Below are 24,980 nucleotides of genomic sequence, written 5' to 3' on the forward strand. Positions count from 1 at the left end.
TGGGTAGTGCTAGCCTGTCCTCCCCGCCACCTTGCTTTCAGCTCCAATGAATCAAACCGCAAAGATGACAGGCCTGGAACAATCAATATGAAAATAGCACAGGCCCAGCTCAGCAGCCAGGCATTAGATTTCAAAACCAGATTCTAAAATTAATTTCTTAAAAATCAGTATGCAAGGCAATGGATATCATTATGGCATTTTAAAAATATACATTCTTTGTTCTGTTGACCCTTCCCCAGTCCCTAACTTTTCCTGCTGGTCCTCTCCTTCCCCTGCCCCTCCCCCACCCCTCTCCGGCCCCTCCCCCACTAGCCCACTTCTGCCTGAAAGCTTTTTTTTTTTTTTTTCAAAAACAGAATGTACCTCGACTTGCTCATGTTTCTCTACCCAGGGGACAGATAAATTTGAAGGTCTCAGAAACCCATAAATCACATTTTACACAGTATCCTGGGTACACAAGTATTCAGCTCACTAAACATCTCCTTTTGACTATAATAAGATCCACCTCACCCAAATGATAATAAAACACTCTCAGAAGTGGAAAGAATGAGGAAAAGATGAGTCGAAGCCTTCTCAGGAGAACATGGAAACCATAGGACTTTTGTTTTGTTTTTTTAAAAAATATTTTATTTAATTTTAATTTATGTGCACTGTTGTGAGGGTGTTAGATCTTGGAGTTACAGCCAGTTCTGAGCTGCCATGTGGGTGCTGGGAATTGAACCCGGGTCCTTTAGAAAAGCAAGCAGTGCTTTTAACCACTGAGCCATCTCTCCAGCCCCAGGACTTTTGTAATGAGGATCGATGGCACGGAACCTGGGGAGGCAGAGGGTTCCAGAAGGGTACAAGGCTTGAGAAGCATGGTGGCGTAGGCCTTCTGAAGACAGAGAGGCAACACAGCACTGCATGCTAGAGCATGAGTCTCCGCTCTGCTAGAGGCAGTCAGAGGGCTTATGTGAGGACCCTAAGTGGGGTGGAGGTTGTAGAGGGGCAAGGAGGACACAGGACAGAGAACTTTAAGTCTGGGTATTTGACCGTGACTCCTACACACATGGCAGGTGCCGTTATGCAGAGCTGTGAGCTGGGTGCAGAGCTACCATGGTGTCAGGAACAGTTCTGCATATTCCTGCTGAGTACTCCAAGACACAAGTGCCTGCCTGTTCTTTATCCATATACATTATTGTCATGTCTATACATGAGCAAACATGGAAGATCAGGCATCCTTCTCTCTCTCACCAGGAGATGTGGAAAGTCCACACGGTTATCAGGGTTTTGGTTGGCAACCTATAGAGGCACAAGAATTAAAAGGGTTTAAGGAGGCAATAAGCAGTTATGGTTTGCACTCACCCTATGTTAGACAGATACTTAATAATTGGGCCACATGGAATCGTGTAATTCCAAAAGATTGGAGAGATTTGATGACTGCCATCTTAGAGACGGGTCCCCAATTACAATGGCTGGCATGGTGGAAAGATGAGACCACACTTACGGAGCAGAGCAATAGGACTAGAGGCATTGATATTGTCAGGGATCAGTTACTAGGTGAAGGCCCATATTCTGAATTAGTAGTACAGGTTTTGCCTTTGATGATAATGTCTTAGAACAATGCTGAACAATAGCTATGAATGCTTGGGACAAGGTTGAACAACAGGGACAAAATGAATCATTTACAAAAATAACCCAAGGCTCAAATGAAACCTTCACTGGATTTTTACAGAGAATAATTAAAGCTCTGAATAGGACCATAGTAGATCCAAATGCTAGAGAAATTCTACTTCCATCTCTAGCTTTTGAAAATGCAAATGCTAAATGTAAAAAGGCTATTATGCCCTCGAGGGCAAGATCTGCACCTCTTCATGAATGAATCAAAATTACTTCAGACATAGAAGTAAACACTCATGATTCAGTTATGATTGGACAAAAAACTACAGGAGACATCAAAACACAAAATGCTCACTGCTGTGAGTGTAAAAAATTGAATCATACTTAACAAATGATTCCCAAAGATAAATTATTCTATAATGATAATAATTCAGAGAGGTTTCCTGTAAAATGTAGAAGATGTGGAAGGAATAGGCATGTGACTCATGAATGTAGGTCATCCATAGATACCCAAAGCAATTCCCTGATTTCAGAAAACTGACTAAGGGGCTAAGCTCCAGGCCCAACAAAAAACCAACATGAGCCACTCATTTCCTGTTTACCAAAAAGGGATTATTCTAAAAGACAACAAGAAAAGTCAAGGTCTGATAAGACAAATAGGGCTACTGAAGACTTAGAAAACCCATTTAATGGAGATAATAGTGCCCCTAGAGATAAAATAAAAAGTACTGAAGATTCTAAAAAACAAATATTTTGGCAAACTACAATTAATGATAAGAGACCAAGGTTAAAATTACAACTAAATGGCATTGAGATGGAGGGATTACCAGATACTGGAGCAGCTGTCAGTATAATTCCCCAAGAATCCTGACATCCAATTTGGCCACTTCAAAAGGTATCTACACAGTTCATAGGAATTAGAACATTACCTCAAATAAGACAAAGTGCCAGATGGCTGAAATGTACAGGGCCAGAAGGTCAAACAGGAAAACTAAGGCCATATATGGCTGATATAGCCATAAATTTATGGGGAAGAGATCTGTTACAACAATGGAAAACCCAAGTTAACATCCCTCCAGTTTCAGTAACAAGTGATTAAACAGTTGATACTCCTGATAAAAAAATTAAAACTATAAAAAGGAATTATCAAAGGCAGTTACAGTCTGTCCACGCTATCCATAAACAAGATATAACAGAGGCTGACTCTTCCAAATTAGATTGGGAAACCACTGTTGATAAAACAACTACCGCCTTGCCACTCCAATAGCTGACTGACCAACCTATTTGGATTGAACAGTGGCCTGTGACTAAAGACAAATTACAGGCACTAGAAAAGCTAGTCCAGGAACAACTGGCGGCTCAACATACAGAAGAGTCCAACAGCCCTTGGAGTTCTTGTGTATTTGTCATCAAAAAGAAATCTGGAAAATGGAGGATGTTAATAGATCTCAGAGCAATTAATAAAATTATTCAGCCAATGGGAACTTTACAATCCGGAATCCCATTGCCTTCCTTGTTACCTAGGGAATGGCCTATTATAGTGATTGATCTAAAGGATTGCTTTTTCACGATTTTTTTTTTTTTACATAAACATGATAGAGAGAGATTTGCCTTCTCAGTACCTACCTTTACTAGAAGCTGCCCAATAAAGAGATATCATTGGAAAGTTTTACCACAAGGAATGTTAAACAGTCCTACTTTGTACAACAGCCATTAGAGATGATTCACCAGAAATTTCTTCAACCCATAATTTACCATCCATATCTTATTGGCTGATTCAGATGCAAATATATTAGAACAGATTTTTGATGACAGGATTCATCCTCCAGCATGCTGAGATGCTGACACCCTGCATTCCTCATGTTCCATCCACAAGTGCTTCGGTTGCTGTCGTCTTCAGAACACAGCATCTCCCAGGACAGCTTTGGAGAAAGCTCCTCACTTCAATCGGTCCAGCATATCAGACCGTCCCACACAGGACTTTTATTAAGCCTGAATTTTTCAACATTTAGAGACTGGACCACAAATGCCATCTCTAGCTTATTTAACCATTTTCCTACTTCCATTTGGGCCCCAGCATAGGTATCATTCGTCCCAAATCAGCCTGAAGACGCTTTAAAAAGAGAATGCTGTCCCATTTCCCTTAAAGGGGGGTTGGATAAGGTTTTGGGCTATGGATGTTTATCTTCATTGGGAATTGATTGTGTTAATATTGGTTTTATTCAGAGAGAGAATGAGGTTGGACTCAGGGATTTTTCTCTGAGAATATAAAAATATATAGGACAAAAGAAAGATTATTGAATCTACTCTTCAACTTAAGGCCTTAATTGTTAATCACAAGGCTATTTTTAATTCATTGGTATAGAATATGATATATTGTTGTAAAATAAGTTTATTTTTAATTCATGGTACTATTCAATTTTAATCACAAGACTATACATCCTAGGTTTAATAGATATATAAGGTAAAATATTTAGATAAAGTCTTCAAAAACCTCAGAGATCTACAGAATATGGCATTTAAAGGAATTTTATTTGTTTTGAGGATTCTTTGAAAATGAGACAGATTGACTCCTGGCAACACCCAGCCTGCCTCAAAGAAGGTAATGAGCATCAAGGATCCTCCTTATGGAGGTGGCTTCAGGTGTAGCAAACCAGCCACAGGGCAAAAATGTCCTTGTTTTCTGCCACAGACAGAATTCTGCCTGAAATGGGCAAGCTTGGATGCAGGTAGAGTTGACTGCCAAACTCTGGCAAGACACGGTAGGCAAGTCCTCAATAGTCCCTGCTTCACAAATATATCTGTCAGGTATACTGGGCCCAAAGGCTGAAGATGATGCTCCAATGTGTTAGAAAGCTTTAGGTGACTGTTTGGGCAGCAAGGTGTTTATGTAATTTTTTATTTTGGAAGCTGCTAACCTGTACTTCCTATTTACTCAGTTAATTAATTTTTATTCCTTCTCAAGTCTCTGATGGGGTTGAAGACAGCAAAATATTATGAGTATAACATAAATATAATGATTGTTTTGTGGTTCTTGTGTATGTATATTGTATATTGGTGTAATGATATAAATGTATAGGTATAAGTTTTTTTTATTAGACTAAAAAGGGGAAATGTGGAGGTATGCTGAGTGGATATAACAACTGCCAATAAAGTGCTGTTTAGCCAATCAGCTGGGCAGAAGGACAGGGAGTGGAAGGCGGGACCTCCTAGAGGACAGCGAGGAGGATTGTCAGTTGGGAGGAGGAGATGGTTGGCTGTTTAGGAAGACGAAGGGGAGAATGGCTGGATGAGCATCTTAGTGGCAAATGCTTGGGGTATATGTATTATATATCAGTTTAGAGTAGCTTGTTTACCATAGTTTAGGATAGGATTTGTATTAGTTTAGATTCTGCCCAGCATTGTGCTGGCAGTCTTGAGGTATGCTTCAGACTCTGTGTTTTTTATTAGCAATCTTAGGCTGCACTGATACATTTTTAATGTAACAGGTGCAATCCTTACAGTTTAGTAAGAATATTATCAAGGGAGTACTCTTATTAATAAGTTCATGAAGAATCTAAGGAACATTTTTCTATATCATTTATTAACATTTTATAAAGTTATCATATGGTTTTAAGATACTTAGGAAGCCCTTTGGAAAAACATACCTGATATCATATACTTTATTCCCCATGAGAGCTTTCTCTAAAATATAAGCATGTTTGTATAACAGTTATTTTTACTTTATGTGTATGAGTGTTTGCCTGAACATACAGCTGTGTATTATGTGTACTCAGTGCCTACAGAGGCAAGAAGAAGGCATCAGGTCTCCTGGGCATTCATCCATAGCTACTTAAGTTTCTTTATATGAACTTTTATAATTCTTCTTTCCTGTCACTTTTTGCCAACTTCAGCCACTTGTAGTCAACTGTTGACTCCTCTGTTAGTACAGGTTAGTTAGCAATGGGTTAGTTCTCTGGAACTTTGTGTAATTGGAATTATAAAACACTTTTTTCTTGTTTCTTTTACTCGGTATAATTATTTTCATATTTATCCATGTGTTTTTCCAAATCAGTAATTTATTCTTTTTATTGCTGAATAGTAATCTATCACAGTAATTTGTTTCTGTGCTCATGTGCTAATGAATATTTATGTTATTTCCAGATTTGAACTATTAGAATATAGTTGCTATGAACATTAATTATAAGCCCTTCTATAGACATAGACTCACTTAAGTAAAATCTCAGGAGTAAGATTGCTGAGTAAAACTGAATTTTGAAGGAAAGTAGCTGGCTAAGTTTTCAAATAGTTTTGCACAATGCACTCTTACCAGTAGTGTATGCTAACACATAACAAACAAGTATTTTCTCACATTTATAAATATTTCATTTCATTCCATGCCTTTCTTTTTATGCTCTCAAGATTCATTTTGGAAGGTCAGCTGTTATTTCATTCTTATGAAGCTGAATTTTCCAACATTTTCTTTTGTGGATTATACTTTTGATATTTTATCCAAGAAATACTTTCCCAAGATCACAAAGTTTTTCTATTATTTTAAAATAAATATTACAGTTTAAGGTTTTATTTTTGAACATAGTACATGATCAAAGGGTAATTCTTGGATGTGGGTATCCAGTTTTTCCAGGGCCATTTGTTGAGAAGACTGAACTTTCCCATGAAACTGTCTTTGCTCTTGGTTGGTATCTGTAGGCCACAGAAATTGAGTTTACTTCTTTGGGTTCTTTGTGTCAATTTATATGTCTATCTTTTTCAGTACCAAACTGCCTTTTATTATTGTGTCTTTGTTGTAAGTCCTGAAATTGGGTGGTTCCTAGTGACTTTATGCTTTTTGAAACTTGTGTTGGGTATTCTAGGTTCTTCATGTGAATTTTGGGATAAGTGTGTGTGTGTGTGTGTGTGTGTGTGTGTGTGTGTGTGTGTGTGTGTGTAGAGGGGGATATAACTGTGATTGAGTTTATTTTAAAAATAGGTTCCTTTGGATTTGCTACATAATCAGAGTGTCTAAAAGTAAAGACATCTTAGTTTTGTTTGTTTGTCTGTTTTTTTAGAAGTAGGTATCTTTTAAGGCCCCATTGCTAAAGATATCATACATCTGAGTCATTAAACATCTAACTGGTATCAATTAGAAGCCTGCCTCATCCTTACTGGCTACCTTTCATAGTGCAGGGAGGTCTTGCTACCACAGGAAAAGGAACTCACCAAGCTCACCTAACTATGAACTCTGTGAGCTACAACACTGACGTTTCTGATGAGACATGCTCACTGGTGCAATAGTGGCACCTACGCCGTGAGAGTGACCAACAACTAAACGGGGTGTCTCTATCATGTCCCTCTCCTCAAGGCTCAGGGGTCTATGAGGAAGAGGTGTTCGAGAGATTGTAAAGTAGTAGTAGATGACTTCAGGGAAACAGTGTTTCCCAGACACAATAGGGAATGCATACATGTACACACACACACACACACACACACACACTCAGAACTGAATTGATCATCTGATTGGGTTTTTTTTGTTTGTTTGTCTGTTTTGTTTGCTTGTTTGTTTTGAGATAGGGTTTCTTTGTGTAGCCCTAGAACTCACTCTGTAGACCAGGCTGGCCTTGAACTCAAGAGATCCACCTACCCCTGCCTCCTCAGTGCTGGAATTAAAGGTATGTGCCACTACCACCTGGCTTATTTGTTTATTTTTTAAACATAAGCAAATGTCTTCTCTGTCTTTTCTACTCCATCAGTTTCACGGGTAGGGAAGACATGGTTCCTATGTAAAGAAGCCATTAAACTGGCCACTACAACGCTAAGAGTGCACACTACACGGCATTCTCATGTTAAGGCTTATTGGCGGTGGGAGGTTTAAGTTTTATTTTATGTGTGTGTGTCTGTGTGTGGGTGGGTGTGTGTCTGTGTGTGGGTGGGTGTGTGTCTGTGTGTGTGTGTGTCTGTGTGTGTGTGTGTGTCTGTGTGTGTGTCTGTGTCTGTGTGTGTGTGTGTGTCTGTGTCTGTGTGTGTGTGTCTGTCTGTGTGTGTGTGTGTCTGTGTGTGTGTGTGTGTGTGTCTGTGTGTGTGTGTGTCTGTGTCTGTGTGTGTGTGTGTGTCTGTGTCTGTGTGTGTGTGTGTCTGTGTGTGTGTGTCTGTCTGTGTGTGTGTGTGTCTGTGTGTGTGTGTCTCTGTGTGTGTGTGTGTCTGTGTGTGTGTGTCTGTGTGTGTGTGTGTGTCTGTGTCTCTGTGTGTGTGTGTCTCTGTGTGTGTGTGTGTGTCTGTGTGTGTGTGTCTCTGTGTGTGTGTGTCTGTGTGTGTGTGTCTGTGTGTCTGTGTGTGTGTGTGTGTGTCTGTGTGTGTGTGTCTGTGTGTGTGTGTCTGTGTGTGTGTGTGTCTGTGTGTGTGTGTGTGTGTGTCTGTGTGTGTGTGTCTGTGTGTATGTGTCTGTGTGTGTGTGTCTGTGTGTGTGTGTGTCTGTGTGTGTGTGTGTCTGTGTGTGTGTGTGTGTCTGTGTGTGTGTGTGTCTGTGTGTCTGTGTGTGTGTGTAGGTCAGAGGATAACTTGTAACAGCAAGTTCTTTCCTTCCACCATGTTGGGGTCTCAGGCATCAAAATCAGGTCATCAAGCTCCTTCACCCACTGAGCCATCTCACTGGCTGCAAGGGAGGAGCCTATCTCAAGCTCCCCATAGCCAGGGATGCCGTAATCTCCCTGCCTCACCTCCTGAGCTCAGGGATTACAGACAAGCGTCACCACACTGGGTGGTGTGGTACTGAGGACGGGCGGAACCCAGGGCTTTGTGAACGCTAGGCAGGGCCCTCTACCAACCGAGTCGCCTCTCCAGCCCAAAGTTCCCTTTGTTTCAACTGGCAAAGCTTGGCCCCTGAATTCTCTCAACAGTTGGTGTACTGGGAGCAGAACACAAGGGGGACAATGGCATCTTTGTATCATTTGCTGACCGGCGCTAGCTTACATTATAGAAATCCGGTAGTGCTCTGACCCCAGACACATGCTTCTCCCTGTTATTTTCTTGGCAGCGTTCACAGCTTGGACTTAAACAGCCTTTCCCCCAAGACCACCAAACACATGAACTGAGCACCCATTATGTGTCCATCTGTTCTAAATGCTAGAGGCACAGTGGAGAGCATGACAGGCATGGTCCCCACGGTCATAGGCTTTGCTGTGGTGGCTAGCTGCTCGTGGTGCCAACGTGATGTTAGCACTCTGGCATTCACAGCTCTGGGTCCAGGGGATGAGAATCCAGGCAAGAGGCTGCTTACCTGTTCTTCCTGCAGCGAATTGTAAAAGCCAGGAAGAAAAGCACCAGAAGAAGTCCACAGCTGAGAAAAGTCCAGACCACACCCACGAGGGCAGGAGACAGTGGAGAGCTGTCTGTACCACTGTTCTGAGAATCAGTCTGGAGGTAGAACAAAAAAAAAAAAAAGAGAAGCTGTTAAGAATAAAGTATCTACAATTGAGATGTAATATGAATCAATTAATAAAATATATTTTTTAAAAAGAATAAAATATCTGGGCCAGGCATGGTGGTGCACACCTTTAATCCCAGCACTCCGGATCGCTGTGAGTTTGAGACCAGCCTACTCTACAAAGCGAGTCCAGGACTGCCAGGACTACACAGAGAAACCCTGTCTCAAAAAACCAACCAACAAAACAAAACAAAAAAAAATAAAGGATCTGTCTAGCAGTGGTGGCGAACATCTTTAATCCCAGCACTCAGGAAGTCGAGGCAGGTGGACCTCTGAGTATGGGGCCAACATGGTCTACAGAAGTGAGTTCCAAGACAGCCAAAGCTACAAAGAGAACCCTGTCTCAAAAAACCAGAGAGAGAGGTGGGGTGAGGGAGGGGGGCGGGAGGGAGGGAAGACGAGAACCAAAATCTGCTGGGCGATGCTTGTCCTACATCGGCAGTTTCTCTTCCGCCACCACCTTTCCCCTCACCGTATATATGTGAGTAGTACTGATAGCCATGGCTGCTCACTTACAATGGTTGCCTTGCAAAGATCATGAAGGGGTCTGCGATCCAGCTCCTGGCCAGGAAAACTGTCGCAAAATTCAGAGCAGTTGATTTCCGGCTCCATGTCCCCTCTATGGGCACCTCCTCAGTCTTGGCTACTCCCTGGTGAGGATGCAGACCTTTCACTAAGGCACAGAAGCGACTCGAGTCTTCCCACCAGAGGCTCCATCTCAGAGCTGCCTCCGGCCTCCAAAGCCAGGCTCAAACACGGTTCCAAGCCGACGTGAAGGGTTGTTTCACTAGGCTTCTTCATCAGACGTATCTGAACACCAGACATTCTTCAGCTGCCCCTTGCTGCCAATGGGTACCACGTGATCAAGAGTGGGCTTTGGTCATACTATGGACGTGTTGATTCTGGGTTCGCCACCAGAGGGCAGTCAGCGCTCCAAGCGCTCTCACACTGGGCCCTGGAGGAGAGCAATTAGACCAAGTAGCAAGCACGCACACACAGGTTCTAAATATTTTTACTGCCTTAACTATACAAGATTACATCTATCATGTGTAGTTATATGCTTATAAATACGACGGGATTTTAAAACAGAAAACGTTTTAATAAGTATATTTAAAACTCATTGTAATAGATACTTAAGCCGAGATAAAGTACATTTCATAATCTCTAGGTAAAAAAAATCTCTGCATGCACCAGAGCCTTTTAATGGCCAAGCTCTTTAAAATTCCTACTTTTGATCCATAAGGCACATCTTCTCCTTTTCCCTCCCCTAAACTCACGCCTTAAGACCTTTCCACAGAGCTCCTGTCTCTCGTCTCTCAGGGTGTGGGGGAGCCTTCCATGTCTAGATAGCTGGGCCGCCCAGAGCTTTGTACTGATTTTTAAGTTGTCAGAATGTCTGAGGTACCAAGGGCTAGTCGAGTCCGAGGGTGAGGAGCTGAGAAACTGCTCAAGAAGGTGTTATTTCTCTCAGAAAACACTCATAATATGAATATTGTGATCTGAAAAGAAGCCCAGGCATCTCAGGAGGCTGAGTTAGATGAGCAACAGCTGGCCGGCCTGGCTACAAAGCAAGATGAGGAAGCGGGGAGGGGAGGGGAGGGAGAGAGGGAAGCGGGTAGCACGCACGCACGCACGCACGCACGCACGCACGCACGCACGCACGCACGCACGCACGCACGCACGCACGCACGCACGCACGCACTCACTCACGCACGCACGCACGCACGCACGCACGCACGCACGCACGCACGCACGTAGTCACAGATTGGGCATGCCTGAGTCTTAGCCCTACTTTTAAAACCAATCGGTTACCTGGGACAAGCTGCTGAGGTGTCCATTTAACCAAAGCGGACCTGGCCCCCAGGTTCTCCCAGCATCCCTCAGTCTCTACATGCTACAGGGCATGGCTGCCAACATACCACTCTCAACCTTGAACTTTCCAGTCCAGGGGTGGGGCTTCCTCTCCCAAGAGGCTCTTCACTATATAATCCAGACATTTTGGTCCCCTTCCCCTCTTTTCATCTCTCCTCCCTCTCTACACACGCCTCTCCCCTCGTTTTTCTGTCTCCCTCTGCACGTCAAATTCCCTGGCCTCCACCTGTGAGATCAATGAACTCATCCCAGAGCTGCCCTCTCCCCCCCCCCCCCTTAGACCTGAATTTATTACTTTAATTCGACTTGAATTGGCTCATTCCACCGGCAGAAGAATACCTATTATAAGCCAGTCAGAGGGTGCCATTTCAGCTTTGTGCTTTTGAAAGCAGCCAGCACAGGAATCTCTGTGCAGGAAACGTGGACAAATATTAACTGCTACTAATCAGTAGTCCCTGGACACTAGACCCACGATTACGGCAGAACAGTGGAGACAGGTGCAGAGTGGCATCCTTAGAGTCTGTGTGCTTCTGTGTGGACAATACAGCAGCACCAGGTGTCGGCCAGTCACTGGGCTTTACTATGTTCCTGAATTATTTACCAGCTTCATGGCAGAGTGATCAGGAGACAACTAAAGTCCACTGTCTCCCATCAAACATTTGAATTCTCATGCTGTCTGGACAGATGACTGAATATGAAATCAAGAAGCAAAGGAGGCATGGCTATTTGCATCCTAATTTTGTTGGAGTTCCAGCTGAAAGAGCTCATATTCTCTCTCTCTCTCTCTCTCTCTCTCTCTCTCTCTCTCTCTCTCTCTCTCTCTCTCTCTCTCTCTCTCTCTCTCCAGACACGCCCTACTGACTGACGTCAAGAGTCACAGAGCAGACTACACTATGATAGTCTGGATGGAGATGTGTTTTTATACTGCCTTTTCTATCATATTGGTGAACCAAAGGCACACATTTCTAGCCTGTAATGCTTTGTTGACTGGCCCATCCTATGAAGAGAGGGTGTTTGGTGGCGTGCCAGACACTCCCCTACCAGGTCCAACAACCGCCAATGTCTGTAGTCATTGCCAACTGTCCCCAGCATGTGCCAAATTGAGACTCCCTGGTAAAGACATACAACACATCGCATACTCGAGGGGACCCAGAGAAGCACAGCATTGGGGACTAGATCTTGAGAAATGCTTTGTTCCGTGAACGTCAAGTTCAGGAACCTCATGTACTCTGCTAGTAGACTGCCATCTGGGGCAGGCATCCAATCCCAAAGATGGCACTCAGCCACACACATTCGCAAGCGAACAACCACAGCTGTATCTTTTGGTGTTGAGAAACCCCTAAACCCATGTTCTGAAACAGAGAAGGGTCCGGCCATTGAGAAGAGAATTGTTGAGGGTTCGTGGTGTTGTCTGATGGGGTGGGGAGTGCAGTCAGAGAGGGAGACACAAAGGCATCAAATCATAAGACAGAGTCAGAACCCAAAGCTCAAGGACTAAAGTCAGTAAATCTACCCCCATGAAACCACCGACCCCCAAGCTATGTTAATGCTACACACAGTAGCAGACCAACGCCATGTGCTTACAATTCATTTAACAGACACTGCAGAATTCTTTTCCAAGACAGTGTTTTATGGGGCTTTTTGATAGTCTTATAGCCTACTTACTAGCATATTTATTTAAATTTTATTATAAATAATCCTATTTATTTCTGGTCACATGACCACCATCTATTAGCAAGTTATTTTGCAGTTCATAAAACTTCTGCTACTGCCCGGTTAACCACTGTGAGTATCACTTTACTCCTGTAAGCAACTTAAAAAAAACAGACAAAACATATGAAGCAATTTTTTTCCCCTCAGACATTGGGCAACAGATCATAGGACTTTGGCTTCTAATAGACACTGTGCCTGAAGGCAGATTCTGGGCTGAGGCACAAGGAGGGAGAACCAAACTAAACAGAAACTAGATGTCTTGCTGAGGTAAGAAGAAAAGAAAGGAGAGAGAGACAGAGAAAGAGACAGAGACAGACAGAGAGACAGAGACAGACAGAGACACAGAGAGAAAGAAGGAAGAGGAGGAGGAGGAGGAGGAGAGGAAGCAAAAAGCAAAAAGTGGGAGTTTAGGGGAGTTAAGTGGTTGTAATTTGTAAGATAGAATAATGGCCCCTTCAGCAGGAGACAGAAGAGAGAAAGTGCTTATGGAATCTGGGGAAGCCTCAGCCTTTCTGAGCTCCGGTCTCTGCACAAGCTAGAGAATGCTAACTACTTAAAGCTGAAGACGCCACTTGCGGGAGAAAGCAGCTGGGCAGTCCCAGGAGCCGTGAGCAGACAGTGTTCCCAGAAGCTGGACAGAGACGCATGAAATGAGAACACGGAATAGAATCTTCAGGAGAGGTTGAACTAAGTGAGCCCAAGTCCGAAGGGTGCTGGGGGCTGCCCTAACAGTGCTTCAAAACCCAACGTCTCCAAGGACTGGAGGGATCCACCGCAAGTTTAGCTCTTTCAACAACACGACCCGATTCCTTTTCAGCAACACAGCAGGATCTAACGGTTAACAACATAAAATTAAGAAGTGTCCATCATGCCGGAGCTGGAGGCATGGCTCAGCTGGGAAAATGCTTGCTGTACAAGCGTAAGAGCATGGGTTCAGTCGGGTGGTGGTGGCACACACCTTTAATCCCAGCGCTCGGGAGGCAGAGGCGGAGGCCGAGGCAGGAGGATCTCTGTGAGTTCGAGGCCAGCCTGGTTTACAATGCTAGTCCAAGACAGCCAAGGCTACACAGAGAAATCCTGTCTCCAAAAACAAACAAACAAACAAACAAACCAAAAAGAACATGGTTTCAATCCCTAGGACCAGTGTCAAAAAAAAAAAAAAAAAAAAAAAAAAAAAAAAAAGAAGAAGAAGAAGAAGAAGAAGCCGAACATAGCATCGTTCACTTATATAGCTATGTATTTATTTTTATGTACTTTTTTTGGTGTTTGGCCTGCATGTATGTCTGTGTGAGGGAGTCGGATTCACTGGACCTTGAGTTAAAGACAGCTGTGAGTTGCCATGTGAATGCTGGGAATTGAACCCGGGTCCTATGGAAGGGCAATCAATGCCTTTAACCACTGAGTCTGTCCAGCCCCAGCAGCAAGCACATAATCCAGACAGTGTAGTGGGACTGGGGAGCATATGGTTAAGGACAGATTTTTTTTTTCCAAGACAGGGTTTCTCTGTGTAGCCTTAGCTGTCCTGGACTCTCTTTGTAGACCAGGCTGGCCTCGAACTCACAGTGATCTGCCTGCCTCTGCCTCCCGAGTGCTGGGATTAAAGGCGTGCGCCACCACCGCCCAGCTGGTTAAGGAGAGAGTCTATCTCAAAAAATAAAGTAGAAGACAATTGACGGAGACATGCCACTTTATCCTCTAGCCTCTTCACGCCACGTGCATTTATTCACATGCACACCCATGTGCACATACACAAGGACATACAAATACAGAGGCGCACACAAGCACAGGCAACATACAATAAGCACGCCAAGCATTTAATGAATAAAAAAATAAGTATGACTCACAAATATAAAAGTTTGAATATAGTTCGGTGGGAACAGATGAGGGAAATGACACAGCTGGCAGGCGCGGACCTTAAAACAACTGCTACCCATGGGTTCTACACCACAACGCAAAACCTGAGAAGGCACAGGGGACAAAGATACGAAGAAGAGCCGGACGGAGCTCCCGCAGATAAAAATAGAGCATCCGAAAGAAAATACCCTAGGTTGAAATGTTTTAGAAAGAAGTGCTGGTTAACTTAAAGACTTAGGGAGAGAAATTATCCAGGATGAAGCATAGAAGAAAAACGGTTCATGAAAATGAGCATGCTGATCTGTGGGAGCTAGCCAGCGCTCCAACACTCCCGCAGCCGGCGTCCCAAGGCGAGAGGGCAGAAAACAACGGGAAAGAAACGATCCTTTTAGAAAATTTCAGGCCCAGAAAATATGAGGACCAGGTGCTATAAGCAGCTGGTGGTGTCAGGAGGAAGGAGAGCTGTTTGGCTTTTTTTTTTTTAAAGGTGTGGCGCCTGGTAGGTGGACCTTACAACAGTGGATGGCTAAGCCCATGGCTTAGTGGGATAGATCTGTCTGTCTGTCTGTCTGTCTATCTATCTATCTATCTATCTATCTATCTATCTATCCTCTCTCTCTCTCTCTCTCTCTCTCTCTCTGTGTGTGTGTGTGTGTGTGTGTGTGTGTGTATACGCGCACATGTGTGTACACAGGACATAAAGTTAGGGCTTGGGGTGTATCTGGTAGGAGTTGAGGCAAAACTGAAGGTGAGTGTGCATATATGAAATTCTCAAGAATTAATAAAAAACATATATAAAAAAAGAAACGCCAAGCTGGACAGTGGTGGTGTGCACCTTTAATCCCAGCACCTGGGAGGCAGAGGCAGGCCAGCTTGGTCTACAGAGTGAGTTGCAGGATAGTCAGGGCTGCACAGAGAAACCCTTTCTCTAACAACAACAACAACAACAACCAGAGGAGAGTCCTTGTGCCGAGGTAAGATGGTACCCGATGTACATGAGGTGTAAGCAAAGGGACCCTGAGAGGTAGATGCTCAAGATCTCCTCCAGGCTAAGACATGGAGGGAGAAGGAGACTCAGGGGCTTATGAAACTCACAAGAAGCTTAGAACCAGGGGGAATCAAGAAACTCACAAGACTGACTGCAGGTGAAAAGCCTCAGAGGCCGGTCCCTAAGGGGGTACGAGTGTCAGACACGTGGTTGCCTGCAGGTTGGGGCAGGGGCGCCAAGATGCAGCTTTCATGAACTCCTGCCCACGCTGGTGGCCTTCGCTTCATCTGCCCAAGTCTCCATGCTCCTGAAGGCGACTCTTCACTCTGTAAGCAGCTGATGGGCTCACTGGGTCCCACACTGGACCAAGATGGAAGTTCTGACCTGATCAGCCATTGCCCTCCCTTTCAGGGTGAACAGAAATAGTATCTCCAGGAAATCACAATAATGGGGAAAAGGTAGTTTATTACTACTACTACTACTACTACTACTACTACTACTATTTTGTTTTTATTGTTTTTCAAGACAGGGTTTCTCTGTGTAGTTCTGGCTGTCCTGGACCTCACTCTGTACACCAAGCTGGCCGAGAACTCACAGAGAGCTGCCTGCTTCTGCCTCCCAAGTTCTGGGATTGAAGGCATGTGCCACCACCACCTGGCAAGGTTTTATCATTTTTAAATTTATGCCTATAAACATATATGTATTAGAGAATATGCAAGTGTTGAATTATCCTTTACATTCAAATCACATATATTTTATTTTTTTATTTCCCAAGCACAATCACCTTGGATTCGCACTTGCAGCTGAGTGGGATTCCACCTTACTAACAATCAAATGCAATCATGACAGGCCTGGGAACTCAGTTCAGAGGTAGTGGAATCTCCCAGCATGCTTTGGGCTCTGGGGTTGGTTCCCAGCACTGTACACTAACACACGGCAAACCAACTTGAACCGTGATGGAGCTCCAGAGGTGGGAAACGAGGATGTGGATGTTCACAGAGATCTCCTCCACAATCGGTCTCTCTCTCTCTGCCTCTCTGTAAGACATTGTTGCTGCATCAACTGAGCAGTTCCTCTGTTTGTTTGTTTGTTTGTTGGTTGGTTGGTTTTTCAAGAGAGTGTTTCTGTTTCTCTGTATAACAGCCCTGGCTGTCCTGGAACTCTCTTTGTAGACCAGGCTGGCCTTGAACTCACAGACATCCATCTGCCTCTGCCTCACGAGTGTTGGGATGAAAAGCTTGTGCCACCACACCCAGCCTGAACGTTTCTTTTGAACTGTAACAACATGGCAGGCTCTGTCCCAGACACCTGGAAAACAATGCTGAACAAAATGAAGCTCTCTACCACCACAGAATGTGCGTTTCAGTAGGGAAGTTGAGCCCTAACCAGTAGATGCAATACACAAATGAGAGGCCGTCCTCTCAACTATGAGGCGGATGAAGGAAGAAGGAAGAACAGGAAAAGAGCATTTGAGAAGGTCAGAGTGGTTCTGGGCAAGTCTCGATTGACGTGGGTCGTATTTTCCTCATGAGCCTAAAAACCAAAATCTAAGTCCAGTCTTGCCATGAAATTATCATAGCTTTCCACAATAATGGCTTCTCTGTTGTCACTTGGAACAGGAGTAGCACTGGTGATGACTGAGTCACTGGGACTGGACAGTGTGGAGTCAAAGGTAGAAGAACACTCCCCTAACAGGCCTGGAGCCCTGACTTCCGTCTCCAACACACACACACACACACACACACACACACACACATACACACACACACACATGCACTCATGCACGCACATGCACACGCACACACACTGCACACACACATGCACACCACACATACACACACACACACACACACACACACACACACACACACACACACATTTTACTTGAAGTGACCTACTAAAAGATGAGGAAAGGTCACGCAGAGCCCGCTGAGGAGTCGCCGTGAGCAAGACCCACCCTTTGGAACTGAAGAAAATTACGGACAAGAAGTTATCACTGAAGTTAAGTGGTGGCAGGCATGAAGAAGGAATACCGCGGGGCTTTGAGCCCTTCGGGAGTCTTGTGATTGATGTGTGTGGAGATGGCAGCGAGCGGGCAGCAGAGTAACATCAGAGTGGTGGTCACGCGAGGACACAGCATCACGGTGTTAGAGGCCTTGGCAAGGGTCTAAACAATGTCTGCTCAGCAGAGGCGTCCACATCCCCCCCCACCCCAAAGGGCCTGTTTGACTGTGATGTAGAACTGGGTCATGTACATTTTAATATGAGACTTTTGCTAAATAAACTTTTGGGAGGAGGAGGAGGAAGAGAAGAAAAAGAAAAAAAAAAAGAAAACAACAACAACAACAAGAAAACAGTGAGGAAAGTTTCTTCCTGAAGTCTCTGCAGGAATTCTACAGTTTACAGTTCCACATTCCTAGTTGCCAGCCCTGGGGACAATGTGTGTGTGTGTGTGTGTGTGTGTGTGTGTGTGTGTGTGTGTGTGTTGTATCCTGACTCTGCTAAGGGCAGTTCAGCTGCTCTCCAACTTCTACGGGGAGGGTATTTCCACAGCAGAGCAGAATCACTGCGTCTCCCAGCAGCAGGTGGGCGGGTGAGGGGGGGCGGACGTGACCCACCAGCTGTGGACCTTGGAGGGCACAAAGCTTTGATATCCACAGCTGTGCATTCTTGAACTCTACCAGACTCTTTGATCTCTGCGTTCCTGAACCTCTGCCCCTCTGCCCTTCCTAGCTCTCCCTGGAGGCTCTAGCCTCAAGAATGTTTTTTCTGGGTATTCCAGGAAGCCACACTCAGGCTTTTAGTCTCACATTTACGAGTAATGTTTCTTTGACTGAGCCTTGACTTTTCTTCCCCCCCCCCCAACTGCTTGCAATGTCCAGGCTGCTTGGTAGATGGGATTATAGAAAAGCAGACTGGATGCTGGCCTGGATTCCCAAAAGTGCCAGTAAATGTGTTTATAAGCAATAGGAATATTTTTCTTTCTTTTTTTTTTAATGTCTATTTTTGTTTTTGTTGTTGTTGCTGGGTTTTTTTTGGTTGGTTGGTTGGTTGGTTTTTTAGACAGGGTTTCTCTGTGTAGCCTTGGTGGTCCTGGACTCACTTTGTAGACCAGGCTGTCCTAGAACTCACAGCAATCCGCCTGCCTCTGCCTCTGCCTCCCAAGTACTGGGATTAAAGACATGCACCACCACACCCAGCCCTTATGTCTGTATATTTTTATTTTGTGCATTTTCATTTTATCGGTGTTTTTGCCTGGACATAGGAACATGCACCACATGTATACAGTGCCCACAGAAGCCAGAAGAGGGCATCAGAGGCCCATGTCCAGAGTTACAGATCACTGTGAGCTGTCATGTGAGTGACAGGAACTGAACTCTGGTCCTCTGCAAGAGCAGCAAGTGTTTGTAACCTCTGGATCATCTCTGTAGTCCCACAAGCAGTAGGATTTTCATACACAGTGGGTCATCTAACTGAAGAGAACATCACTGTGTGCCCCTGGGCCAGCTTACCCCTCCACTAGTGTACGGACTTGGACTTCCTCTCTCCTCTGCTGGGATGCAGTGAGCAGCACTGTAATGGACCAACGCTGAATTTATGCCCCAGCTTCATAATAGTGTGATCGTGGCATCTTGGGCCAGCATCTCTACAGTTCTTAGCTGCCTGCTCAGTGGGATAGGAACCTGTGCGTCAGGGCATTGGTGGGGAAATGATAGATACCATACACAGAACACATACAAAAGCAATGGGTGCCTGCTATATCATCTCGAATAAATGCCGACTTCTTTCATTTCCACAGTCTAGAAGGGCCATCTATATGGAACACGAGGGTACACATAACCAAGGTTGTCCACCCATCCACCATATCATTTCTCTAAATTTATTTTCTTTTTTTCTTTTTTGTTTTTTCGAGACAAGGTTTCTCTGTTTAGCCTTGGCTGTCCTGGACTCACTTTGTAGACCAGGCTGGCCTTGAACTCACAGCCTCTGCCTCCCAAGTGCTGGGATTAAAGGCGTGCACCACCACGCCTGGCTTTGTGCCGTATTTTAAAACCAGCTTTTTTTTTTTGGTACGAGTTATGAACTGCAGACCCCGAGAGCAGATTTCATGTATGTTGTTTAATTCAGAGAACATTGGTTATCGTTATCTGCTAATCACTGTGGTGAGGGGTGGGGCTTTACCGGGGAATAACAAACACTTTGTTGCTCGAGCGCCTCGCACAGTGCCTGTTACACACCGTAGCGAAGTGATACCCATTTACTGGCATGTCCTAAAGATCCATGAGCTGGAACAGTGCTTGCGTCACTGCTAGACACAACTCCTGATTTCAGACACCTACCCTGAAGTGTGTTGCTGACTCTCAGATACAAGTTGGCACAACCACAAAACCAGCCTGTGAATCTCTGCTGCCTCATACTTGGATTCTGGAGACCCCTTAATATCCCACAGACTGGGATGTGATCACTGGGGGCGGGGGGGGGAGGGGGGAGACAAGCACCATACAAAAACCGTCACTAACTTTTCAGAGTTGCCTTGGTACCCAGTAGCACTTAGACACTATTATGCAAATTATATGTGCATGATTTCCATACAAACCAGTCAACAAATGTCAATTAGTGCTCATTAATATGCAATAAAATTCTCATTTGGAAACTCTTAAGGGCCAATGATGAAATGCACCCAGGTGCCCTCTTCCAGTGAAAACTGCTTTGAGCCGGGCATGGTGGCGCACGTCTTTAATCCCAGCACTTGGGAGGCAGAGGCAGGCGGATCGCTGTGAGTTCGAGGCCAGCCTGGACTACAAAGTGAGTCCAGGACAGTCAAGGCTACACAGGGAAACCTTGTCTCGAAAAACCAAAAAAAAAAAAAAAAAAAAAAAGAAAGAAAACTGCTTTGAGGTACCTGATGAGGTGTCTCATCAGCTGAACAGTCAGGTGTCATAACAAATCAATCTGGCAGCAGCAGCAGGAGCAGAGAGCATGAACGATAAGTTGAAGGCTTCGGGTCTGGGTTTGGACAGCTCAGGTTCTAACCCTGTCCCTCTCAGTACCCAGATCACAGGCTGGGCAGATTCATAATCCTACTGTGCTAACAGCACAGTACAGTCACCTTGGGCCCGGGGCTAAAAGACATTTGTGACGGTGTCACGCAGCTGGGTGAGGGTCACTCTGTTCAGTGACACAAAGGAACGTGAGTGCCGAAGCCTTCTGGCATGGATCCTAGTACGTGAGGCAAGTTGGGGTCTTTGAGAAGAAAGATGGAAAATACAAACCATCAACACACCGGCCACTCTGTAGCCACGTCCTTAACAAACTGTATTAAACCTGGCTAGAACTCAGAGATTTCTCCTCTTCTTCTTGTCCTCCTCCTCCCTTTTTCTTTTCTCATTCTCCTCCACCCCATCGCCCCCTCCCTTTACTTCTAGCTAGCTAGGTGGTCCTAAGTGATGATGGCTGTTAGATACTGGGAAGTCATTCAACGAGAACCTTAACTCAGCGTAGGAAATAGGCCGGGTGTGGTGGCGCACCCCTGTAATCCCAGCACTCGGGAGACAGAGGCACATGGACCTGGCCAGCCTGGTCTACAACATAAGTCCAGGACAGCCAGGGCTATTATTACAGAGAAACCCTGTCTCTAAAAACCAGAAAAACAACAACAAAAACAAGAACAAAACAACAACAAAAATCCCTTCCCCCAAAAAGCAGCTTAGGAAATATAGGATTCCATCAGAGTTTAAACTGCACAGACCCTTGAAATAACTTACTGCAGGCGACTCTGACAAAGCTCACACACATACATGCTTCAAGCCTCTGGAGTTATTCTCTAAGATCAATTTAGGGAAAGTATGATTAAGAAATTAAACAATTAAGCCTGGTGTTGTGGTGAGTGAGTGCCTTTAATCCTAGCACTCAGGAGGCAGAGGCAGGCAGATCTCTGAATTGGAGGCCAGCCTGGTCTACAGAGCAAGTTCCAGGACAGCCAGGGCTCCACAGAGAAACCCTGCTACAACAAACAAACAAACAAACAAACAAACAAACAACAGATCCAAAATAAATAAGCCAATGAAGAGATTGCAAGAACCAGAGGGGATTGAGTCCTACAGCTGAAAGAAGTGGGACACACCCCTATTTCTAACCCAGAAGCAATCTCCAACTAACAACCATTTGCAAAGGAGAAGTTAGTTTTCTTCTAGGGAGACAGACTCACTGAGAAAAGAAACCATTCTTAAGAGAAGGTGGGGCTGGAGAGGTGGCTCAGAGGTTAAGAGCACTGTCTGCTCTTCCTAGGGTCCTGAGTCCAATTGCCAGCAACCACATGGCGGCTCACAGCTGTCTATAATGAGATCTGGTGCCCTCTTCTGGCATACAGACATACATGCAGGCAAAACATTGTATATTTAATAAATAAATAAATCTTAAAAAAAAAAAAAAAAAAAAGAAGGCTGCATGGCCAGCAGTAGATGACCAACACAAAATAAACTGATGGTGTCTTTGGAGGGTCTTCAGCTGAAAATGTTGTTTCAAAGCTTACTTAGTTATGTTCTTTGCATTTATTGTATGGATTCTGGTTTTGTATTTTCATGAGATTCCGGTGTGCGAATGTGTGTGTCTCTGTATCTACATGTGTTTCTCATGTGCACTTTCTTCGGCTCTTTTTCTTCTGTTCGTTTTTGTCCTATTCCAATGTGTTTTCCTCTTCTTTTGTTTTACCATTTCTTAGATGCCTGTTTGTTTTCTAGCGAGAGACAGAAAGGGAGTGGCTCTGGGTAGGAGATGAAGTGGGGAGGAGCTAGGAGGAGTTTGGGGAAGGGAAATCGTAATCAGGACATACTGTATGAAAAAAGAATCTATTTACAATAAAAGAAAAAAATGCCAATCCTTTCATCACTCATGTCTTGATTCTTAAATAATCTCAGCCATAGTTATGAAGGTCATGGAGAAAGCATCAAATATACAATATTGAGAGGAGATCACAGCACCCCCAAACCTAGTTATTCCAAGTAAAGATCCTCATTTCAAAGCACAACTCAGATGAAGCCAGGAGTAAGAACATTTAAATGAAGCAATTTGCATAAGTGCTGTCATAACACAAGTATATTTTGGTGGCCACCCACGAAGTTCGATAAAGGTCATGATAAGCTATGTTACCAATTAAAACAACTTAAGGATAATCTTAAATCTGTCTTTTAATTAGAGTAATCTATTTATATGTTAGATAATTACCACACACATATGTTTAACAATCCATTAGGTTATGTTTTTTACTTGTCCAACCTCATTTATGTTCCTTTTCTTGTATTTAAAAAAACAAAAAAACATTTCCCTATCAGCTTTTAGAAAGAAAGAAAGAAAGAAAGAAAGAAAAGCCCTATTAAACTGGGCTTTGTAAAGTATGCATGTAATCCCAGCACAGAAGATGCCAAGGGAGAGGAATTACAAACTTGAAGCTAGCAAGCATTCTACCCAAGTTTGTCTTTGACTGTTTACAGTATTCTGCACTTTCACATGATTTTTTCCCCTAGGATATCAATTCCTGCAAACTGCGTCTGGAATTACCATGGGACTGAATCTATTATCAGTTGCGTGGGGGAGGGGGGGGGCAGGGGAGATGACATCGATTTGTTTATAGCTCTTTGTAGGTCCCATTGAAGCTTTTATATAGACATCAAGTCTATTTGGAAAAACAGTTTTATTACTTCCTTGCTTGAGTGGATGCCTTCCCCTTCTGTTTCTTGCCTCACTGCTGTAGCTAGGATGCCAGTTCAACGCTGAGCACAAACAGGGACAGTGGGCATCTTTGCCTTGTTCCTGGTACTGGGGGCAAGCACCTGGTCTTTGACATTAAAAAGGGCATCAGATACAGATACACATTCTCTTTACCATGTTAGGGAAGTTCTCTTCTGTTCCTAATCTGTTGAGACTTCATACTTAATAGCTCAGGCTTCATATTCCTGAATATTTAATGAATCATCTTTAGTTTGTGTCTTCCAAGAAAATTCATCATTTCATCTAAAATGACAAGACCACTGGCGTATAACTGATTAGAATGCTCCCTTACTCTTTTTCATAATCATAAAGTCTGTAGTGATGTCACATCTCCCTCCCTTCCTCCCTCCACCCCCCCCCCCCCCACTCCCCTCTCACACTGTAGCCTTCACCGGCCTGAAGCTCACTATGCAAACCAGGCTGCCCCCTAACTCACAGAGATCCACCTGCCTCTGCTGTGGACTGAAGAGAGGTGTGGCTGTACGGGATACGGCTTGGTACTCTCCCCGTTCTTAGTATAAGCAACTTGCATCTGCTCTTTTTCTCCCTGATCAGTCTAATGACTTACCAATGCTACCTACTGACCTTCTCAAGGGGGTTCGCCTTCGCTTCCATTGATTTCCTCTACGTTCTAAGTCTGTCCTATTAATTGCTGCTTTGACATTTACTGTTCCTTTTCCTCTGCTTACTTTGAATTTCATCTGCTTTTAGTTGACTAAGATGAAAGCAAAGGGCATTGATTTGAGGCTTTCTTTTCGCTGTTGTTTGTTTTTCCATTTATTTATTTATTTATTTATTTTTTTAGAAAGGGTCTTCCTCTATAGTTCAGGCTAGCTTGAAACTCACAGCAGTCTAGCCGCCTCATCCTCCAGAGTTCCGAGACGACTGGTAAACCCTTTGCCTGGCAAGACTCCTCCCACCAGCATTTCCTGCTGTATAGTTCCATCTCCATACTGATTTGATATCAGTGAAAATAGTTTCTCTTTTGATTTATTCTTTATTTTTCACTTTTAGTTGCATTTTTTTCTTTTGTCTTGTTTTTTTTTTTTGAGACAAGGTCTCGCTGGGTAGCCCTGGCTGGCCTTGGACTCACTCACTCTGAAAACTGGGTTGGCCTTGAACTCACAGAGCTCTGCCTGCTTCTGCCTCCCTGGTGCTGGGATCACAGGTGTGCGCCATCACATTCAGCTAGTATGTGTTTAAGCATGTGTGGTGGTTGATCTAGAGCCGCCATGTATTCAGAGGCTAATTGCTTGCCCTTCTATTCCCCCCACCCAAGAGTCTTACTGTTCTATGAGCAAACAGTATCCAAGATGATGGTCATGAACCTTGCCTCCAAAATTATCCCCGATTGGACAATAAAAAGTTGCCTACAGCCTGGACTGGGCAGGAGAGAGGTAGGTGGAGCTCAGGCTGGGGGAGCAGGAGGATCATGGTTGGGGGGAGGGAGGGGAAGAAGAGGAGAGACAGGAGAGGAGAGGAAGAAGAAAACTGAGTTGGCATGGGTAAACATGAACTGGAAGCACATGCCTGGAAGGAGCCTTCTCTGAGGATCAGCAGCAGGAGAGAAGCAGCCCCAGATTAAAAAAAAATATGCACAAGTATTTATGGGAGTTTGGGTGGGAAGCAGCCCAGATAGGAATGACTAAAGCAAGTGGCATGGGGTGTGGAGCTAGGGGATAATCAGATAGTTTAGGGGGTTAATGTCCGCCCAGTTCCAGTGTTTAA

The 24,980-nt window shown here is 44.3% G+C and overlaps 1 protein-coding gene across 2 annotated transcripts in view; it reads right to left on the reverse strand.

Annotated features, from left to right (window-relative positions):
• Positions 1-24,980, reverse strand: part of GPR156 (G protein-coupled receptor 156) — an 88,524-nt gene that overhangs the window by 49,369 nt on the left and 14,175 nt on the right. The window contains exons 2-3 of one of the 2 annotated variants that reach the window (XM_084802616.1): positions 9,575-10,013; positions 8,852-8,988 (exon numbers count right to left, since the gene is read on the reverse strand). In XM_084802616.1, the coding sequence (XP_084658742.1) occupies positions 8,852-8,988; positions 9,575-9,670 (233 nt within the window). In that variant the 5' untranslated portion in view covers positions 9,671-10,013. The remainder of the gene's footprint in view (positions 1-8,851; positions 8,989-9,574; positions 10,014-24,980) is intronic. The other variant, XM_084802615.1, reaches the window with a different exon arrangement.

The sequence above is a fragment of the Acomys minous genome, assembly GCF_964271855.1.
Source record: "Acomys minous genome assembly, chromosome: 11".
Taxonomy (NCBI): Eukaryota; Metazoa; Chordata; class Mammalia; order Rodentia; family Muridae; genus Acomys; species Acomys minous.